Raw genomic sequence first — 16,387 nt, 5'->3', positions numbered from 1 at the left:
ACAGTTACCTAAGAGGAATTCTGGAGCTTGCTCAAATTCCAATTCATCATTATTCAACATAATATTTCTAGGCAGGTCAGCCAAAATTAAGTCAGGAGCAATTTGAGATATAGGAATGGTGAGCCTTGGTTGCTCCGGATTGACTAGAAGGTCTCCTGAGAAGTACATAAAACATTTATTACAAGCAGACTTTGAAGGATGAACGTAAATGTGTGCTTTTGACTTACAAAAATAATCACATTTCCTACGATTTCTAATCACTCTCTTAGGTTATCTTACCAATCCTATTTTTCTCTAGAAACTTTGAGAAAGTTTTAAAGGTTTAATTAATACCTACCTACCTGGAATGTTAAAAACTCTTCCTAGGTTCACTCATTAGAAACTAGAGTTCAGAATTGCCTTAGACTATCTGACATAGATTAGGAAATAATCTATTCTCTTAACCACCTTCATGGGGGCACTTATTATATGGTTAACAAGTTGTAAGTTATTTCTATGTATCATCTATTTTATTTTTTATGCAAGTATAATTAATATAAAGTGTTATATTAGTCTCAGGCATATAATATAATGATTCAAAAATTCTTGACATTTCTCAGTGCTCATCATGATAAGTGTACTCTTAATTCCCTTTACCTATTTCACCCATCCCGCAACCCACCTGCCTTCTGGGAACCACCGGTTTGTTCTCTGTATGTAAGCATCTGGGGTTTTTGTGTCTCCTTTTTTTTCTTTGTTTGTTCATTTGTTCTATTTTTTAAGTTCCACATATGAGTGAAACCATATGGTATTTGTCTCTCTCTGTCTGACTTATTTCACTTAGCATTATACTCTCTAGGTTCATCCATGTTGTTGCAAATGGCAAGATTTCATTCTTTTTATGGCTGAGTAATATTCCTGTGTGTGTGTGTGTGTGTGTGCGCACGCGCACCACATCTTCTTTACAAAAACATCTATAGATGGACACTTGGGTTGCTCAACATCACTAATCATCAGGGAAATGCAAATCAAAACCACAATGAGTTATCACCTTACACCTGTCAGAATGACTACAATCAAAAACAAGAAATACCAAGTGTTGGCAGGGATGTGAAATTAAAGGAACCCTCAAGTGATGTTGGTAGGAATACCAATTGGTGCAGCCACTGAGGACAACAGTATGGAGGTTCCTCAAAAAGTTAAAAATAGAATTACCATGTGATTCTATTGATATTTACCCAAAGAAAATAAAAACACTGTTTTGAAAAGATATATGCACACCCATGTTTACTGCAGCATTATTTACAATAGCCAAATTATGGAAGCATGCATCATCTATTTTAATCCTCATTAACAATTCTATAAGGTAGGTTTTAGTATTCCCATTTCACAGATGAGATTATTTTGCTCAATGAGCCAGTATTCAAACTCTCAAACCAAAAATCTTCTGAATCTAGAACACAAAGGTCTTTTTGGTAACAAATACAATCCACCTTTCTCCACTATCTCCGTAATTGAATGCAGTATCCTCTAACTCATACCTTAGAGGTAAGAATTATTTTTACATTCATTACAAAATTCCACAAATACTAAAAGGATCACTTAAAAACATTTGAAATTGTATCAACACTACCTTCTTCTGCTTTCTTCATCAAGTCATCAAGCAAGATTTTCTGATGTTCTTCACCATCATTAAAACTATATAATGCCCATTTCTTCAACAGAGTTTCTCCTTCACCACAGATATCAATTTCCAGTAATCCAGGAAACCATTCTTCCATGAGAGAATCGATGTGGTCCACAACTTGGCCCAAAAGAATACAGCCTACATAATCCAAAAAAGATCTCATTAACACCCTACCCGAACCTCGTCATGTTGCAAAGCTAGAAAAGAGGATCTGTAAGTATAAAAAGAAAAGTTTAGATTTCTTTAGTGGTACAATTCAAAGTTGAATTAATTTCCTTACCTTTTCTACACGAAGGAACTGTAATTTTTAAGAAACTTTCTGGGTGATGGTCTAAAACTTCAGATCCTACCAGACAATAAGCTTCAGGAGACCAATTCAAGTAGATGCCTTGTCGCCAATACATTCTGTTTGGGCGAAGTGCTCGTTCTGAAAGAAGTTTAAATGGACCCAAATGAATCTATTAATCATCAACTATTCCATAAATTAAAGGGGCAGAAAAATCACTGCACATACCACATTTGACTAATAGAGTTATATTTGTTTGAAACAAAGTATTGGAATCATTAATGACACAAGTCCTCATCTGTATCTATTATACATGAAATTAAGTATTTTATCCTTAATTTTGCAATGAAATAAACAAAATGCCCAGTAGGTAACCTAAGAGGGATTTCAGGTTCATGATGTTAAGTAGTGTAATATGTATATTAATAGAAGATAAAGAATCATAAGTAAATTCTTACAACTTTTAAAAGGAGGTTGTTGGCCAGGCTACAATAAAAGCTTCCTGAATGTTTCATTTCAATGCAATGTAACTACTTATATACTGATCAGTTGCAAGCAAGATAAGGCTTATTTCAGAATATAGTAGTACCTCCATAAAGCTGATTTTTAACCCCCCAAAATGGCATTTTTCCCTGTGGAGCACTAAGATCTCTCTTTCTTCTAGAAGGAAGCACTAGCATTATAAACACTCATTTTTATTCCCTTTTTTTTTTTTTTTTTTTTTTTTTTTGTAAATCCCTCAGGGATGGTGCAGCAGAACTATTATTGTTTCTACACCGAATGGTCTGAATGGCCACAACCTGTTACCTTGTTAAATAAAACTCCCTGGCTTTGCAGTGACAGTCATTTCTAGTTTTATTTTGTTCATTTGTATGTGTGTGTGTGTGTGTGTGTGTGTGTGTGTGTGTGTGTTTATATGCCATGACTCCTAGTAATCTCACTTTCTAAAATTGTTGCTCATGGTCTACTTGGGCTTGGAAAGCAAGACATTCATACTTGTTATAAATGTGTCTAAAATAAAAACAAATAGGCTTTGAGTGAGGACCTGAAAAATTTCCTTTTTGACAAACCACATGAACTTATATGAGCCTATCTGTCTTTATCTACTCTGAAGTCTTTTGAGCTTCTTTTCTGATTTTCAGTGGCCTTACAAATAAATAAACTCTGAAAATGACATATTAATTTTAATATGCTTTCCCCCTGTTTCTCAAATATTAAGTCTTCATTAAATACATACCTCTTCCTGAAAGCATGTAAGGTGAAATTTCAAGTAATCGATTGATTAACCTTGACCAAAATCCCATTGGAAAATAAGGCATTTCATATAGTCGAATGATAATTTCAGAGTTCTCACAATGAGGGAGCTCTATCACAGGCCTGTGGTCAGACAAACTAAAGAGAAAAGGACATCAACATTATACAGCTTCATAATACACCCAACCATGTTAACCAAAGTGCTTTATAACTTGAGAATCAATGAGTTGAAAAATAAATATTCTAGCTTATTGCACTTTTTTATAATGTTCTTTTGCTACATGTCCTTTCTTCTTCAAAAAATTCAATGGCTATTTAATCAATTCAAATGCATGCTCAGATGCGTGAAATTTTTTCAGTAATCCTCTTTAAACTAATAAATAAATTATTACAATTAGTCATGCAGAGACAAGTTTGAAGCGATTATATAAAACTTAAAAAATGCAAGTCCTAGAAAAAAAGTATATATGTATTTTTGGAATTGGATATCATGTAGCAATCAATACAATTTACACTTTTCAGTATCACATACCTTATAACATTTCCTACTAATAACATATAAAGCAGCCTTCTATAATAAAAGGTTAGAACCAAGGCCTCCACTGTGTTGCCGCTCCCACTGAAAATTCATTGCCATAAAATTTTTTTTTTCAACGTTTATTTTTTATTTTATTTTTGGGACAGAGAGAGACAGAGCATGAACAGGGGAGGGGCAGAGAGAGAGGAAGACACAGAATCGGAAACAGGCTCCAGGCTCCGAGCCATCAGCCCAGAGCCTGACGCGGGGCTCGAACTCACGGACCGCGAGATCGTGACCTGGCTGAAGTCGGACGCTTAACCGACTGCGCCACCCAGGCGCCCCATCATTGCCATAAATTCTTCTGGTGAAAACTCAGTATCTTCCCAGAACCTGTCTAATATAAATCTCTCAATGCTATGTAAGAACACACATGAACACACACAGAATAATCACTATTTACCTTTAAGTAATTTAAGCAGTGGTAAACCAAACTAATTATATACATAAAACAAGTTTCACTGTATCTTTAAAATGTCAAATGCAGTGTTTTCATTAAAAGTAAATTTTATACTTCAGTAGAATGTGTACACCCGAAGCAAAATAAAATTAGTACATTTATCATAAACAAAAGTTATTTTGACAGTTAAAATATATAACAGATGGTGAATTTCCACAAGGTAATTGAAATTTTAAGTTTAGGTTTACCTGCTTGGAACCAGCAAATATTCTTCTCCTATTGGCAGGGCAATCTGGAATTTTTCTAGGAGTTTAAAGTACTGTGACATGTAGTTCTTTGGAAACCTCTTTTTCTTTGAAAGAAATTTTTCCACATCTCTGCGTGAAATGATTCCCTTAGGATGTTTTGGATAGCCTTCCACTTTCACTGTCAAAATCTGAAAGATTTAAACTTGTAAATAATCACTCCAATTTATTTTCTGAAAAGTTCTGAATTTAAAGCATTTTGTGTCGCTTTGCTCAGTGAAAATGATCAGAACAATTTTAACATTGTCAAGTACAACATGGGACCTCATTTCTTTACTAGAAGCCCAGTGGGACAACCACTCCTCCACAGAAAATTTATTAAATTAAGGGAGTGAATTCAGATCAGATGTTATAGATATCCTCTGAAATCAATGAATCCTAAGCTTTCCTAGATCCAATTAACAGATCAATCCAACACCCCTCATCCTTATTATAGCCTCATCAATGATACATTCATAGGGAAATTATCTTCCAGACTGTTCTCACTACAGGTTTGCCACAGAAATGTTACTTTACGTTTATATAATAGGAAATGGTTTCTATCAATGGGAAGAGAGGCAGTATAGTACAGTTTTGTGGTCCTCAAACAAAGCAACTACAGAATTTTGCTGGACTCCACTCAGTCGGAAATAGGTCTGGGATAAAGCTTGAGAATCTGTTTAACAAGAAACTCAGATGACTCTAGTGTAGAGATCATACTTTGAGCTTTGATTATCATCATGAGTTAAAAGTAGAAATTCAGAAGAACCCAGGTCATATCCAGGCTCTACTACCATCTCTGTTACCTTGAGAAAGGTATATAACTTCCTTAAGCCACAATTTAAATGAGATAATAACAGTGACTGCTTCTTAGATTGCCATAACACTGAAATAAGGTAACATACGAAAGGCATGCAAAGTGCATATGACAATTTTTAGCATATAGTATGCCCTCATATGTCAGCCATTACTATCCACATATTCCTTGATGAATGAAATGAAATCACATTTCATTTAGCCAAACTAATTTTTAAAAGAGGCTTGTGCTTAATTTCTTTGGTAGATCTGCAACGTTCAAGGGCTACTTAAATAGGAGCAAACATTATGAACATTATCATGCAGTTGGGTGAAACACTAGATTGCAAAATCCTTAGGCCCAGGGACTTGTCTCACTCATCTCTATTTCTCTATTTGGTACATATAATGTTTATTGAATCAATGAATGCATGACTGACTGAACATAATGGTGTCTAATCACAATATATAATGGGTCATTAAAGAATACATTGCAGTTGGCACTTAACCGACTGAGCCACCCACGCGCCCCTGTTCTGGCATTCTTAAAGTTTCCTTGTCTCACAACTCACTCTCTATCCCTAACCATATTTTATATTTCTTTACAGCACTCTACCATCTGACACTGTAAGAGTTTAGTTGTTGGTTGTTTCCTTCAACTTGAATGTCAGCTTCATGAATGCAGGAAACTTGTTCCCTGCAGAACAATATCAGGAACATTGTAGTTGTCAAGTCAATATTGTTGGATGAGTAAATTCGGGTAGAATGAAGTTTGGAGCATTTTATCCTGGGGTTAGTTTTTTAGACACTGGAGTCAAACTACTTGGTTTGAAATCCTAATACTTCTTCCTGAATATGTAACTTTGGATAAATTATTTAACCTCTCTGTCCATCAATTTCTTCATCTTCAAAATGGGGACTAGTATAGTACCATTAAAATAGCTGTTCTGAGAATTCCAAGAGAAAATGTTTAAATTAGCACATAACTAACCCCTTGTATGTTAGCCATTATTGTATACTATTCTAATTTATTTTATTTAGACACATTGATTTTAAAATAGGTGGTTTGTGCTTGATTTTTTAGTAGATCTATGGTGTGCTGCCACTGTTTGTAGTAGATAGTTTACAAACATAGACACATCAATATCTTCTCATCTTCTACATGCATGGTGTTCAATCCTTTGAGAAATTAAATCCATTCATTCTCCTCCTCTTGGATCTGGACGGGCTTTGTGGTTACTCTGGTCACCAGTAGCAGAACTGATACTTTACCAGTTCTGGGCCTAAACTTTGTGAGTACTGGTCATATGAGGGGCCACACAGAGGAAGACCAACATACCAAAAATGTGAGTGTGGCATTTTTAGACTTTCCAGCCTTGCTCAATGAAGGAAGCCAAGTGAATGACCCTTGCCAATGCCATGTGGAGCAGAACCACCCAGCTGAGCACAGTCAATCCACAGAAAAGTGAGAAACAATAAAGTGTTGATGTTTTACCTGAAGTTTACTTGTTTACTCTAGTTTTGGGGTATCTTGTTTCATAGCAATAAAAAACTAAAACACTGCCTTAATTTTATCACCTTTCAAAGACCTAATATTCCTTCAGCCTAGTAACTTATAATGCTAACTTATGTGCTTATGCAAAAAAGAGAATTTTCCAGATTCCTCACGCAAGTTTTTATCAAGATTAAATTGCCATGCAAGCTTTTTAATGTTCCACCTGATTAACTCAATAAGTGTATTTCATATTTCTTTTATCATACATTTAAATGAGTTTTGTAAACTTCTCTGTGCAGTGATGGAAATGTCTTTAATAAGTTTAGTGACCTAATAGTCTGGGTCACAGAGAGGGTAGGAGGCTCATTAGAGCTTTTGCACCATGAAATGATTTCTGCCCTTCCTTTGATGATTCACGGAGGTGAATACCCCTATTTATTTTTGTTGATGGGTATCAGATAAGTCATTCTTGTTTTCATTTGATTATTTATAGCTTTCATTCTCTTCAAGTGTTCGTGAAAATGACATTATATTTTAATATATCAGCATAAATAAAAATATAGTACTTATAAAATTATTAAAAAATTCAAGTTAATATCATACTGACTCTTTAGATCTATCTCTCAATATAACTTTGGACTGTTCAAACTATTGACTTAATTTTCACTGAAATTATCATGTTTATAGTAAAACTATGCTGATAAGAGTTTCAACTTAATCACTCCATGAATCTTCAGGGATTTTATTGTGGTAATAGTGGAAGGCTGCTTTTGTTAGAAGATGGTGATTCTGAAACAAATCACTTCTTTATTCTACTGAAGAAGATACGCACACCCTAATACTACCCACATCTGTACAACTTTAAATATTCCCAATTCACAGGGAAACACATCATTTTGGGGGCAACTTTAGCCTTTCCTTGACTATATAGAGTTTAGTCATTTTCTGATATAGTGTGGCACACAGGACAATAAAATCTTCAGGGTATATTTAAAACTCCCTTTGCTATATCTGGGGCTCCTGGGTGGCCCAGTAGTTTAAGCATCCAACTTCGGCTCAGGTCATGATCTCATGGCTCGTGAGTTCCAGCCCCATGTCAGGCTCTGTGCTGACAGCTCAAAGCCTGAAGCCTGCTTCAGATTCTGTGTCTCCCTCTTTCTCTGCCCCTCCCCTGCTCATGCTCTGTCTCTCTCTCTCTCAAAAATAAACATTTAAAAAATAAAAAAAATTTTAAAAACTCCCTTGGCACCCACCTACACATATGTTTTATTTAGCCCCATACCTGACACACATTCTAAAACTACATGGATACATCTTTACAATTTTGAAAAAAAATTTTATTACCTAAAATAATATCCTTAAATTACTAAATAGGTCAAACATAAGATTAGCTAAGTTACTTCTCACTTACACTGAATTAGGGAAGCAATGTAGAAGATAATATTGTTATTATCCTTATTTTACAAGTGAAGAAACAAAGGCTTAAAATATTAAGAAATGTCACAGTGTTGGGATGGATATAGAAGAGATTTGAACACGGGTCATGCTGACTACAGAGCTTGTGCTCTGGACCAGTCAATGTTACCAGCTCCATTCTCATTTAGCAGATGAGTGGAAACACACTTTCCAGGGCATATGTTCAGAGGGATGAAAATTTACTTAAAAAATATCTACCAAAATTCGTATTACTGTCACATTACAATTGCCAACTGCAATACATTTCAATACGCTCTCAAGGTCCATGATGTAGGATTTAGGCCAAAATGAATTCCCTCTTCAAACTACCTGCCTTTTTTTTCTTTAGATAAAATTTAGGAACTATCATTCAAAATTATCTGAGGGAATTTAATGACTATTATGGTTTAATTAGAAGAGATGATTCTAATGTAAACAGACAGAATCATTTTAGGGTCTCAGGGAGTCACATGCAAAACTCTAAATTATGCCCACACTCAAAATAGTTGCCAGTGAATACATGTGCTGGAGACGGCCTCCCCAAGCTCTCTTCAGTTCATGATTAAGCTAGATGCAGCTGTTCTCAACCAGGGTGATTCTGCACCCCCACCGATGTTTGGCGATCTCTGGACACATTTATGCTTGTCATATTGGGTCAGTACTACTGGCACCTAGAGGGTAGAGACTAAAGATGCTGCTATCATCCTATAATGCACAACAAATAATTATCTGGCCCAAAATGTCAATATTGCCGACACTGAGAAACTCTGAGCTAGTGCATTCTGATTGAATGGCTTTCTGTGGCAAACCTGTAGAGATGGGTTATGCTAACTAATTAAGATAATCTCATTGGTAATTATCACTGGCAGAAGAAAAAATCTTTCCATATGAAATATAAATGGAGAAAAAACAGCCATAACCACCACCATCCAAAGTTTTCAAAACAATAAATGTTTACAACTTATAATCCACTCAAGAGTCAAAACTCCTCTCCATGTTGTCCAGTTAAAGGTTTTACATCCATAGACTCAATTTTCTTATGTATATTTGTCCCAAGGATTTTCACAAAGCTTCCATTCAACTGACTATATCAATAACCAAACTAAAGGGTCATAAGGATCTAGAAAAGCACTGTGGAACAGAGTGGTACAACATCTGTTTACAAGTTGGAAACAAAGACATTCAAGTGAACTCTCATACATTTTCCCTTCTTCCATGAAGCTCTTCTTTATGCAGTCTTCTACATGAACTGCTCTACAGTAGTCTACATTTATAGGATTTTCTACTTTAACTGAATACAAACTCTATAATGCTCAGTTCTCTGGGTGTCACTTGTTCCTCTCTTCAGTCATTGCCCTTATGCCACAAAAATACAAAATACCAACCTGTGCCATGACTTTACAAAGCCACTTGGGTTCCACAAAATATAAGTCACTTAACTGCAGCGCTGGGTCTTGAAAATGAAGAAGGACCCCTGTAGTAAAAATCAAACAGTGAAACATGGAATCCAGAAGATACAAATATCAAGGGACTTTGGAGAGAATCTAGTCCAACCTCCTCATTTTACAGATGAGGAAACGTCACCACTGTTGGCGGAAGAGCTGAGGTAGAACCTGAGCATCCCAGTTTCCAATCCCTAAAGTCCAAGTATTAGAAAGTATTTTTGGAACTACATAAAATGATCATATATAAGCATGTTTGAGATAACTGCATGCACTGTCTTTCATATATTTACCAATAATCAAAAATTCACAAAACGTTTTGGCTTTCTAAACATATTCTACAAGCCATCTTATTTTCTAATATAGGTAAGAAACATAGGATATTGCAGAAAGCTACTAGTTTAAGAATAATGGAGGGAAAGGAACAGATTATAATCCATGTGAAGGTAATTTTTCATACAACAGAATCTAGGGATTAAAAGCAGCTGTAGTCACTTACCCTAGTAATACAAATTAACTCACACGTTTTTAGCAGGGTTATACTGATCAAGTACACAAATAGCACAGAAGCCACTATAAGCATCTTTATCTGTGAGACCATGCTGACAATGAGTGATGCAACAGGCAAGATCTGCCATTCAATAGGTTTATTGTCTCAGGTAACCACTGATTCTCTAAGTGCCCAGTTAGACCATCCCAATAATACTTACCCTTTAGAGTATATAAATAAGTTCCACACACAGTAAATTCAATTGATACCATGAAAGGATATGGCTTGTGCTTGGGGTCCCAAAGCTCCTCAATAGTTAAGTCAATTTCTAGAACCCACATGTTTTAACTCCTACTCAGATACTTTTCCCACCACTGCCCTTAGATGGTTTCCTAAATGTTTTTTTCCTATGGCATGACATATGATTCAATGTCATTGCACATGATGACCTTTCAAAAGGAAAAAGTCAGTGGTCAAAGAATTTTGTAGATATTCTGTTAAATTTTGAATGCAAATTCTATACAAGGTTCAGATACATTTTTACAATGACTACAGTGGAGTTTTGAAAAAATATGTAACAAACATACTAACCTGATTCATTTAGGAAGTGAACCGCATGAGGAAGCTCATTTTCATCCAACTGTAGCTGATTTTCTTTTACGAGTTGTAATAATCGTTTCCGGTCGATTACAGGAAATTCAATTGGCACATTTTTACGTTCCGATAAAATGATTTTCTCAAGTTCTACATAGCAGTCTGGAATCAGCTGCCCAACGACAGGCTGATCTCGGATCTGTGTAATTACAAATGACAAGCTGTAAAAATCCATTTTATTCATCTGCCTGAAGGTGGTTGGTAAATTCAGTGCTAATAGTTGTTCAGAAAGTGATATATTATTCAAGTGTGATGTAAAACTATATAAGCTGTGAAGGATAAATAAAATGATATTAAAATAAGAAAAAATATAAACACAGAAGCCAATTTAGAAGTAACTATCAAACAAAATAGTATGGAAATATTTATCTAACTACCCAAAAAAATCCATGATATACTCCAGGATAAATCACTAATCATAAAGAAAGGATTTTTTATTTTCTAAGACATCAAACATATATGCAGTAGATATGCTACCATAATAAGTCAGGAAGTATTACAAGAGCTTTGGGGCCTTATTTATTAGATGAAAATATCCATGCCCCAAAGTAAAACATTAAATTTTGTGCTTGTTATTTGCAAAATGTACCTGATATGTGTATATTCCATGTCTCCCCAGGAGGAGACACGAAATCTCCTCACCCAAGAAATGCTTTTTCATGGAATTTTAAATTTGGGAAAATAATAAACCATCTACACGCCAACAATTTTGACATGAGAGGATGATTTTTGGTCTGTTACATTTACAATATAATCATTGTCTACTTACTTACATATACAAAATAACAACTTTTAAAGAATAGCTTTAAGATGATAGTTTCTATGATAAAACATCTTTTCCAATTTTTTCTTTTTTCCAGGAAAATCTAATTTTAAATAGAAATGCCACTGAAACAACAGTAACTAAAATGCCTCTGAAAACCACCAGGTGGCAAACTCTCCCCATTTCTCAACCCACGTATATATTCTTCTATATTCTTTTTACCTGAGAATTTCTACTTAATTTCTTAAACTTATTATGAACAGAAATTGGGTTTTATCACACACACATGCAAATTTAACTTGCTCTTTTTCTACTCCTAACTAGAACTTTAAGGGGCTTTATTTAAACAGTCATACTATTACTTACATATTCACCTCCAGTCATTCAGAACATTGTTTTCCTGTATCCAATGCCCTCCTAGTAAATTAAATACAATTTCACTAATCTTCACTTTTCATATTCACCTTCCTCATCATTCGTAAATTAAGATAAAATAGAAATTCATATTGAAGTTTGTGTTCTAACTCAAGAAAGAAAACCTACATATGGAAGTAAACGGGTTCTCACAGAAAGCAAATTACACAGCAAAGGGATGAACTTTTTATGGCTGAGTTACAGGGCCAGCAAAAGAACCCACTGCTAATGGGCTGGACAAGTTTGAAAGAGGCAATGTTGGCAATGAACTCTGTTTTGTCCTACTTCTCCTTTTAGCTTGATTATGAGGTCCCCAACAGCCAATAAAAAAAATTTATTTTAGAGTCTGCAAAGGCACGTGTTAATAAGGGCAAGACAGGGAAAGATTAGAGAAGAGCCAAGAGAGAAGGAGAAAATGAAAAACAAGTGAGAGGGCAAAAAGTGATCTCCAGTAAATTCAAAGCTGCTATTTGAATACAAGTTGAAGCATCTCAAGGAGGAAAGAATATTCTAGTTCTGGCAGGCTCATTGATTCTGGGTGATCCTGAAAAAGCCAGAATTCTACAAAGCAATCAAATGGATTTTCAAACCAAAATGACAGAATGGTGCAGCCATCAACAATATGCATCCATAGCAATATATGGCCATTTCTCAAAGCATTTCTTTTACCTCCTTGTATCAGCCTCAGTGATCAGTCATAAGCTCAGGAGGAAAACAGGTCTTGTTGATGGACAGTGATAAATTGCTTTACACTAAAGCAGTACTAGTCCAGCCAGCTGAACTAACCAGTTTATCCATACTTCAACTAAACTATCCATACTTTATCTATTTGTTGCAACTAAATTCAGGCTTTTTCAAAACAAACTCATTCTTGAAGAAGTCTTTTTAAAAATATGATATATGGTCCAACATAAATGATGAAAATAGGAACTATTAAAACATAATAAGTAAAAACAAAGTTCTGTATGTATAGGTACAGTCTCAGAAGGAAACCGCCTGCATAAAAAGAACATTTAATTGGATGTCTGAATTTTGTGTATTTGTTTCTTACAAGTCACAATACTTTCTAATCCTATGTCCAATTAGAGAGTAGGAAAATTTGCAAATAAATAACGTATCATTCTTCTTACATAAGATGCCACTACTGACCCACCATTAGTAAAACCTTTTAGTGATGGTGACAAATGTGTTGAAAGATACAAACATGCAAATTCTCCCCCTGGGCATCACAAAGACCAACACATTTATAAATGGCTCATTAGGTTTTAGATAGGAGCATAATCTGTGAAAATGGAACAGAACTAAGCTAACTGGCCAACACATTACAACCAGGGTGACTGTGTAATTTATCATCCAAATTGGAATGCTTTTGAGAATGTAGTAGGACACTATTAATTATGCTGGGAATGCCCAGTCTACACAGGACCCTAGTTATAAGCCATGGCCTTGATCATTAGTGCTAATGAACGAAACCACCAGGGACTAACAATGAAATTCACCATTGTGTTTGTCACATTGAACTATTTGAGGAATTTTCAGTGCATTTTATACCACAGTATCTGCAGAACTCAGGAAAGATTTCTTTTTCCTGCAAGTATTAAAAATAACGTTTCTCCTGGATAACCAACTTATTTGTGCTTTATGAACCCTGTGAATTACATTTGGCTTACCAGAACTTTGGAAATCAAAACATAATTTCTAAAATGGAAAACCCAGTTTATATGTACTAAAAATTGTTTAGGCATTGTTGAAAATCAAATTCATGACCTCGGCAACCACATCAAAGGCCATCTCACAACACTGAGGGGGAGATAAAAGGGTGGAATGGGTATTGTCACAGTGACAAGAGACAAAAGGAACAGCACATAGATCAAAATGCACCTAGAACAGGAACTCTGAAAGAGAAGAGCAAGTGAAACAACAAAGAACAACAGAGGGAAGATGATCCCAAGATCCCAATATTCATGTATATTCTTTGAATCACCACGACAAAAAGTGAGAAAAAGGGCATCAGAAACGTTCTCAGATTCTCTCAGAAACATTCTCTCAGTCTCCCAGACATTCTTAGTGTTTGTCCTTCAGGATCCTCTAATGATGTTTATTCTCATTTCTATGCATTTGAAATGAGATATGGCATAAGTAATTTTAAAACTGAAAGCGCTTTAATAATGCTAACAACTATGAAAAAAACCACAATTTTAAGATAGTTGTTCTTTTCTCAAGACTTCTGACATTTCTAAGCAGTTGCGTAGCATGAGAGTTAATAAATTATATTTACCCACCAGCCCACAATAGGTATTAACCACGTTACCTTGAAATTAAGACTCTCATTTATGATGGTTTTCCGAAGCTTTGCCAAAGCATCAGATTCCTCTGTGGCATTCACAAAGTGGTAATCTCTTATTGCAGGAAACCCTCGCTTGTTCAGCAGTTCCTTGGTGATTTTACTTATGCAGGCTTTGCGCTGCTTTTCATCGGAAACATCCAAATGTGTGCCAACAAGAATCACAGGGGAAGAAGAAGCACGGGCCTACAGGAAATGATACAAAATACTCTTGTGTTTGTTTTAAAATCAAGACTGCTTACAGTTCTATTCACATTCAGTTTTTATGAAATTTAGTTGAAAGGAAATGAAAAACTCAAACACGTCAAGAAGAAGAAAATGTCAACTGTCTTTCCTTCCTTAAACCTAGGGGGAAAAAATGTAACCTTAACAAAATTTTGAAGTCATTTTTATGCCCCTTCTTATTCCAATTTTTATCATTTTTTCAGGTGGCCTGTATAAGACTAGTGGTCTGTTTTTCTTTTCTTTTATGCCTTAAAATGGGTTATTCTCTAAGTGTACTTTGGACTTCTAAACCAAATAAGCATTTAATAAACGCAAGACCGTACCAAAGTGACATAATATGGTTTATATTTTCTCCTCCTTATCTGTAAAGTCAATCTCCTGAATTCATTTTAAACTCATCCAATTTGTAGTCTACATGAACAGGAAAAGAAGGCACTAAAGTATCACTGCCACTATTCACTTGGGCTAATTCTGACCAATACAAGGAAGTTAAAAAAAAATTACCAAAATTACAAAGTGAGCTTGTATGCAGCCAAAATATCTGCTAAAATGTCCTCACACAAACCTTTTTAAGTTGACTCACAGAAGAGCCCACTGAAGCTTCATTCAAAGAGCATCACTCCTACTTTATTTCAATACTAAGAACCAGTACTACATCAAGGAATAGCTAACAGCAAGACAGCAAGGGACAAAATGGAAAAATTACAAAAAGAGATTCCAAATATAAGAGCATATTAATAGGGTGCCATTTAAAAGTGTAAGATCTGAAGGACTTCCTACTAAATCGCCAATGAGGGCATAGCTAATGATTCATGGATTGCTTTTGTTTAGTGTAGTTTATTTTAAATTAGGGGGTTTGTCCTTCATTTAAGAAATAAAGTGATTGGGGTGCCTGGGTGGCTCAGCTGGTTAAGCATCCAGCTTTGGGTCACGTCATGATCTCACGGCTTGGGAGTCTGAGCCGCGCATTGGGCTCTGTGCTAACCACTCAGAGCCTGGCGCCTGCTTTGGATGCTGTGTCTCCCTCTCTCTCTGTCCCTCCCTCACTTTCTCTCTCTCTCTGTCTCTGTCAATCTCTCTCTCTCTCTCTCTCTCAAAAATAAACACTAAAAATTTTTTAAAAAGGAAATAAAATGATCAAAAACATTATATATATATATATATCCATTATATATGTGTGTGTGTATATATATATATATCCATTATATGTGTGTATATATATATATATATATATATAATGTATATATTTTCAATTTTTATAGCTTAAAAGGGTTTTAAGTATCTTTAACATTCATCAATATGGAACACACTATTTTCATGTCACAGCCTAATTACACTAAAAAGTCCCCAACTCAAAATTTTAGTGCTTCCTAGTTTTAAATTTGTTTAATGTTTTCTTACTTATTTTGAGAGAGAGGAGACAGAGAAAGAGAGTATGAGCAGAGGAGGGGCAGAGAGAGAATCCCAAGCATTGAGCTGAAATCAAGAGTCAGATGCTTAACCAACAGAGACAGCCAGGTGCCCCCAAATTTCAGTGCTTCCAACTTCATTTTTAAAAACTGAGGAGACTGTTTGAAGAACTGTTTGTCCAAAATAAATTACCTTACACATACAAAAATAAATGTTATTTTCTATTTTCAAACGATTAAAATAAATGTTACTTTCTATTTTCAAACGATTAGAACAGACGACCTTTATATTGAAGAGCCAAGGCTTCATGGCATCGACTTCAGCCTGCCCTTTGCTGAGGTCATAGACAGCCAGGTAGAGGGCCCGCTGGGTCATGAAGTGAGGATGAGTGCTGTAGAATTCCTCACGACCTAAATAAAGATTGGAGCCATTG

The 16,387-nt window shown here is 35.3% G+C and overlaps 1 protein-coding gene across 3 annotated transcripts in view; it reads right to left on the bottom strand.

The window, feature by feature from the left end:
• The window catches only part of LRRK2 (leucine rich repeat kinase 2), a 139,174-nt gene that overhangs the window by 44,230 nt on the left and 78,557 nt on the right, over positions 1 to 16,387 (bottom strand). For all 3 annotated transcript variants that reach the window (XM_030322197.1, XM_030322199.1, XM_030322200.1), the window contains 9 exons: positions 16,237 to 16,364; positions 14,287 to 14,505; positions 10,736 to 10,937; positions 9,598 to 9,686; positions 4,432 to 4,619; positions 3,190 to 3,344; positions 1,947 to 2,093; positions 1,613 to 1,804; positions 9 to 155 (listed from right to left, as the gene is read on the bottom strand). In XM_030322197.1, the coding sequence (XP_030178057.1) occupies positions 9 to 155; positions 1,613 to 1,804; positions 1,947 to 2,093; positions 3,190 to 3,344; positions 4,432 to 4,619; positions 9,598 to 9,686; positions 10,736 to 10,937; positions 14,287 to 14,505; positions 16,237 to 16,364 (1,467 nt within the window). The remainder of the gene's footprint in view (positions 1 to 8; positions 156 to 1,612; positions 1,805 to 1,946; positions 2,094 to 3,189; positions 3,345 to 4,431; positions 4,620 to 9,597; positions 9,687 to 10,735; positions 10,938 to 14,286; positions 14,506 to 16,236; positions 16,365 to 16,387) is intronic.

The sequence above is a fragment of the Lynx canadensis genome, chromosome B4, assembly GCF_007474595.2.
Source record: "Lynx canadensis isolate LIC74 chromosome B4, mLynCan4.pri.v2, whole genome shotgun sequence".
Lineage (NCBI taxonomy): Eukaryota > Metazoa > Chordata > Mammalia > Carnivora > Felidae > Lynx > Lynx canadensis.
This window is presented reverse-complemented; position numbering and strand designations above follow the sequence as displayed.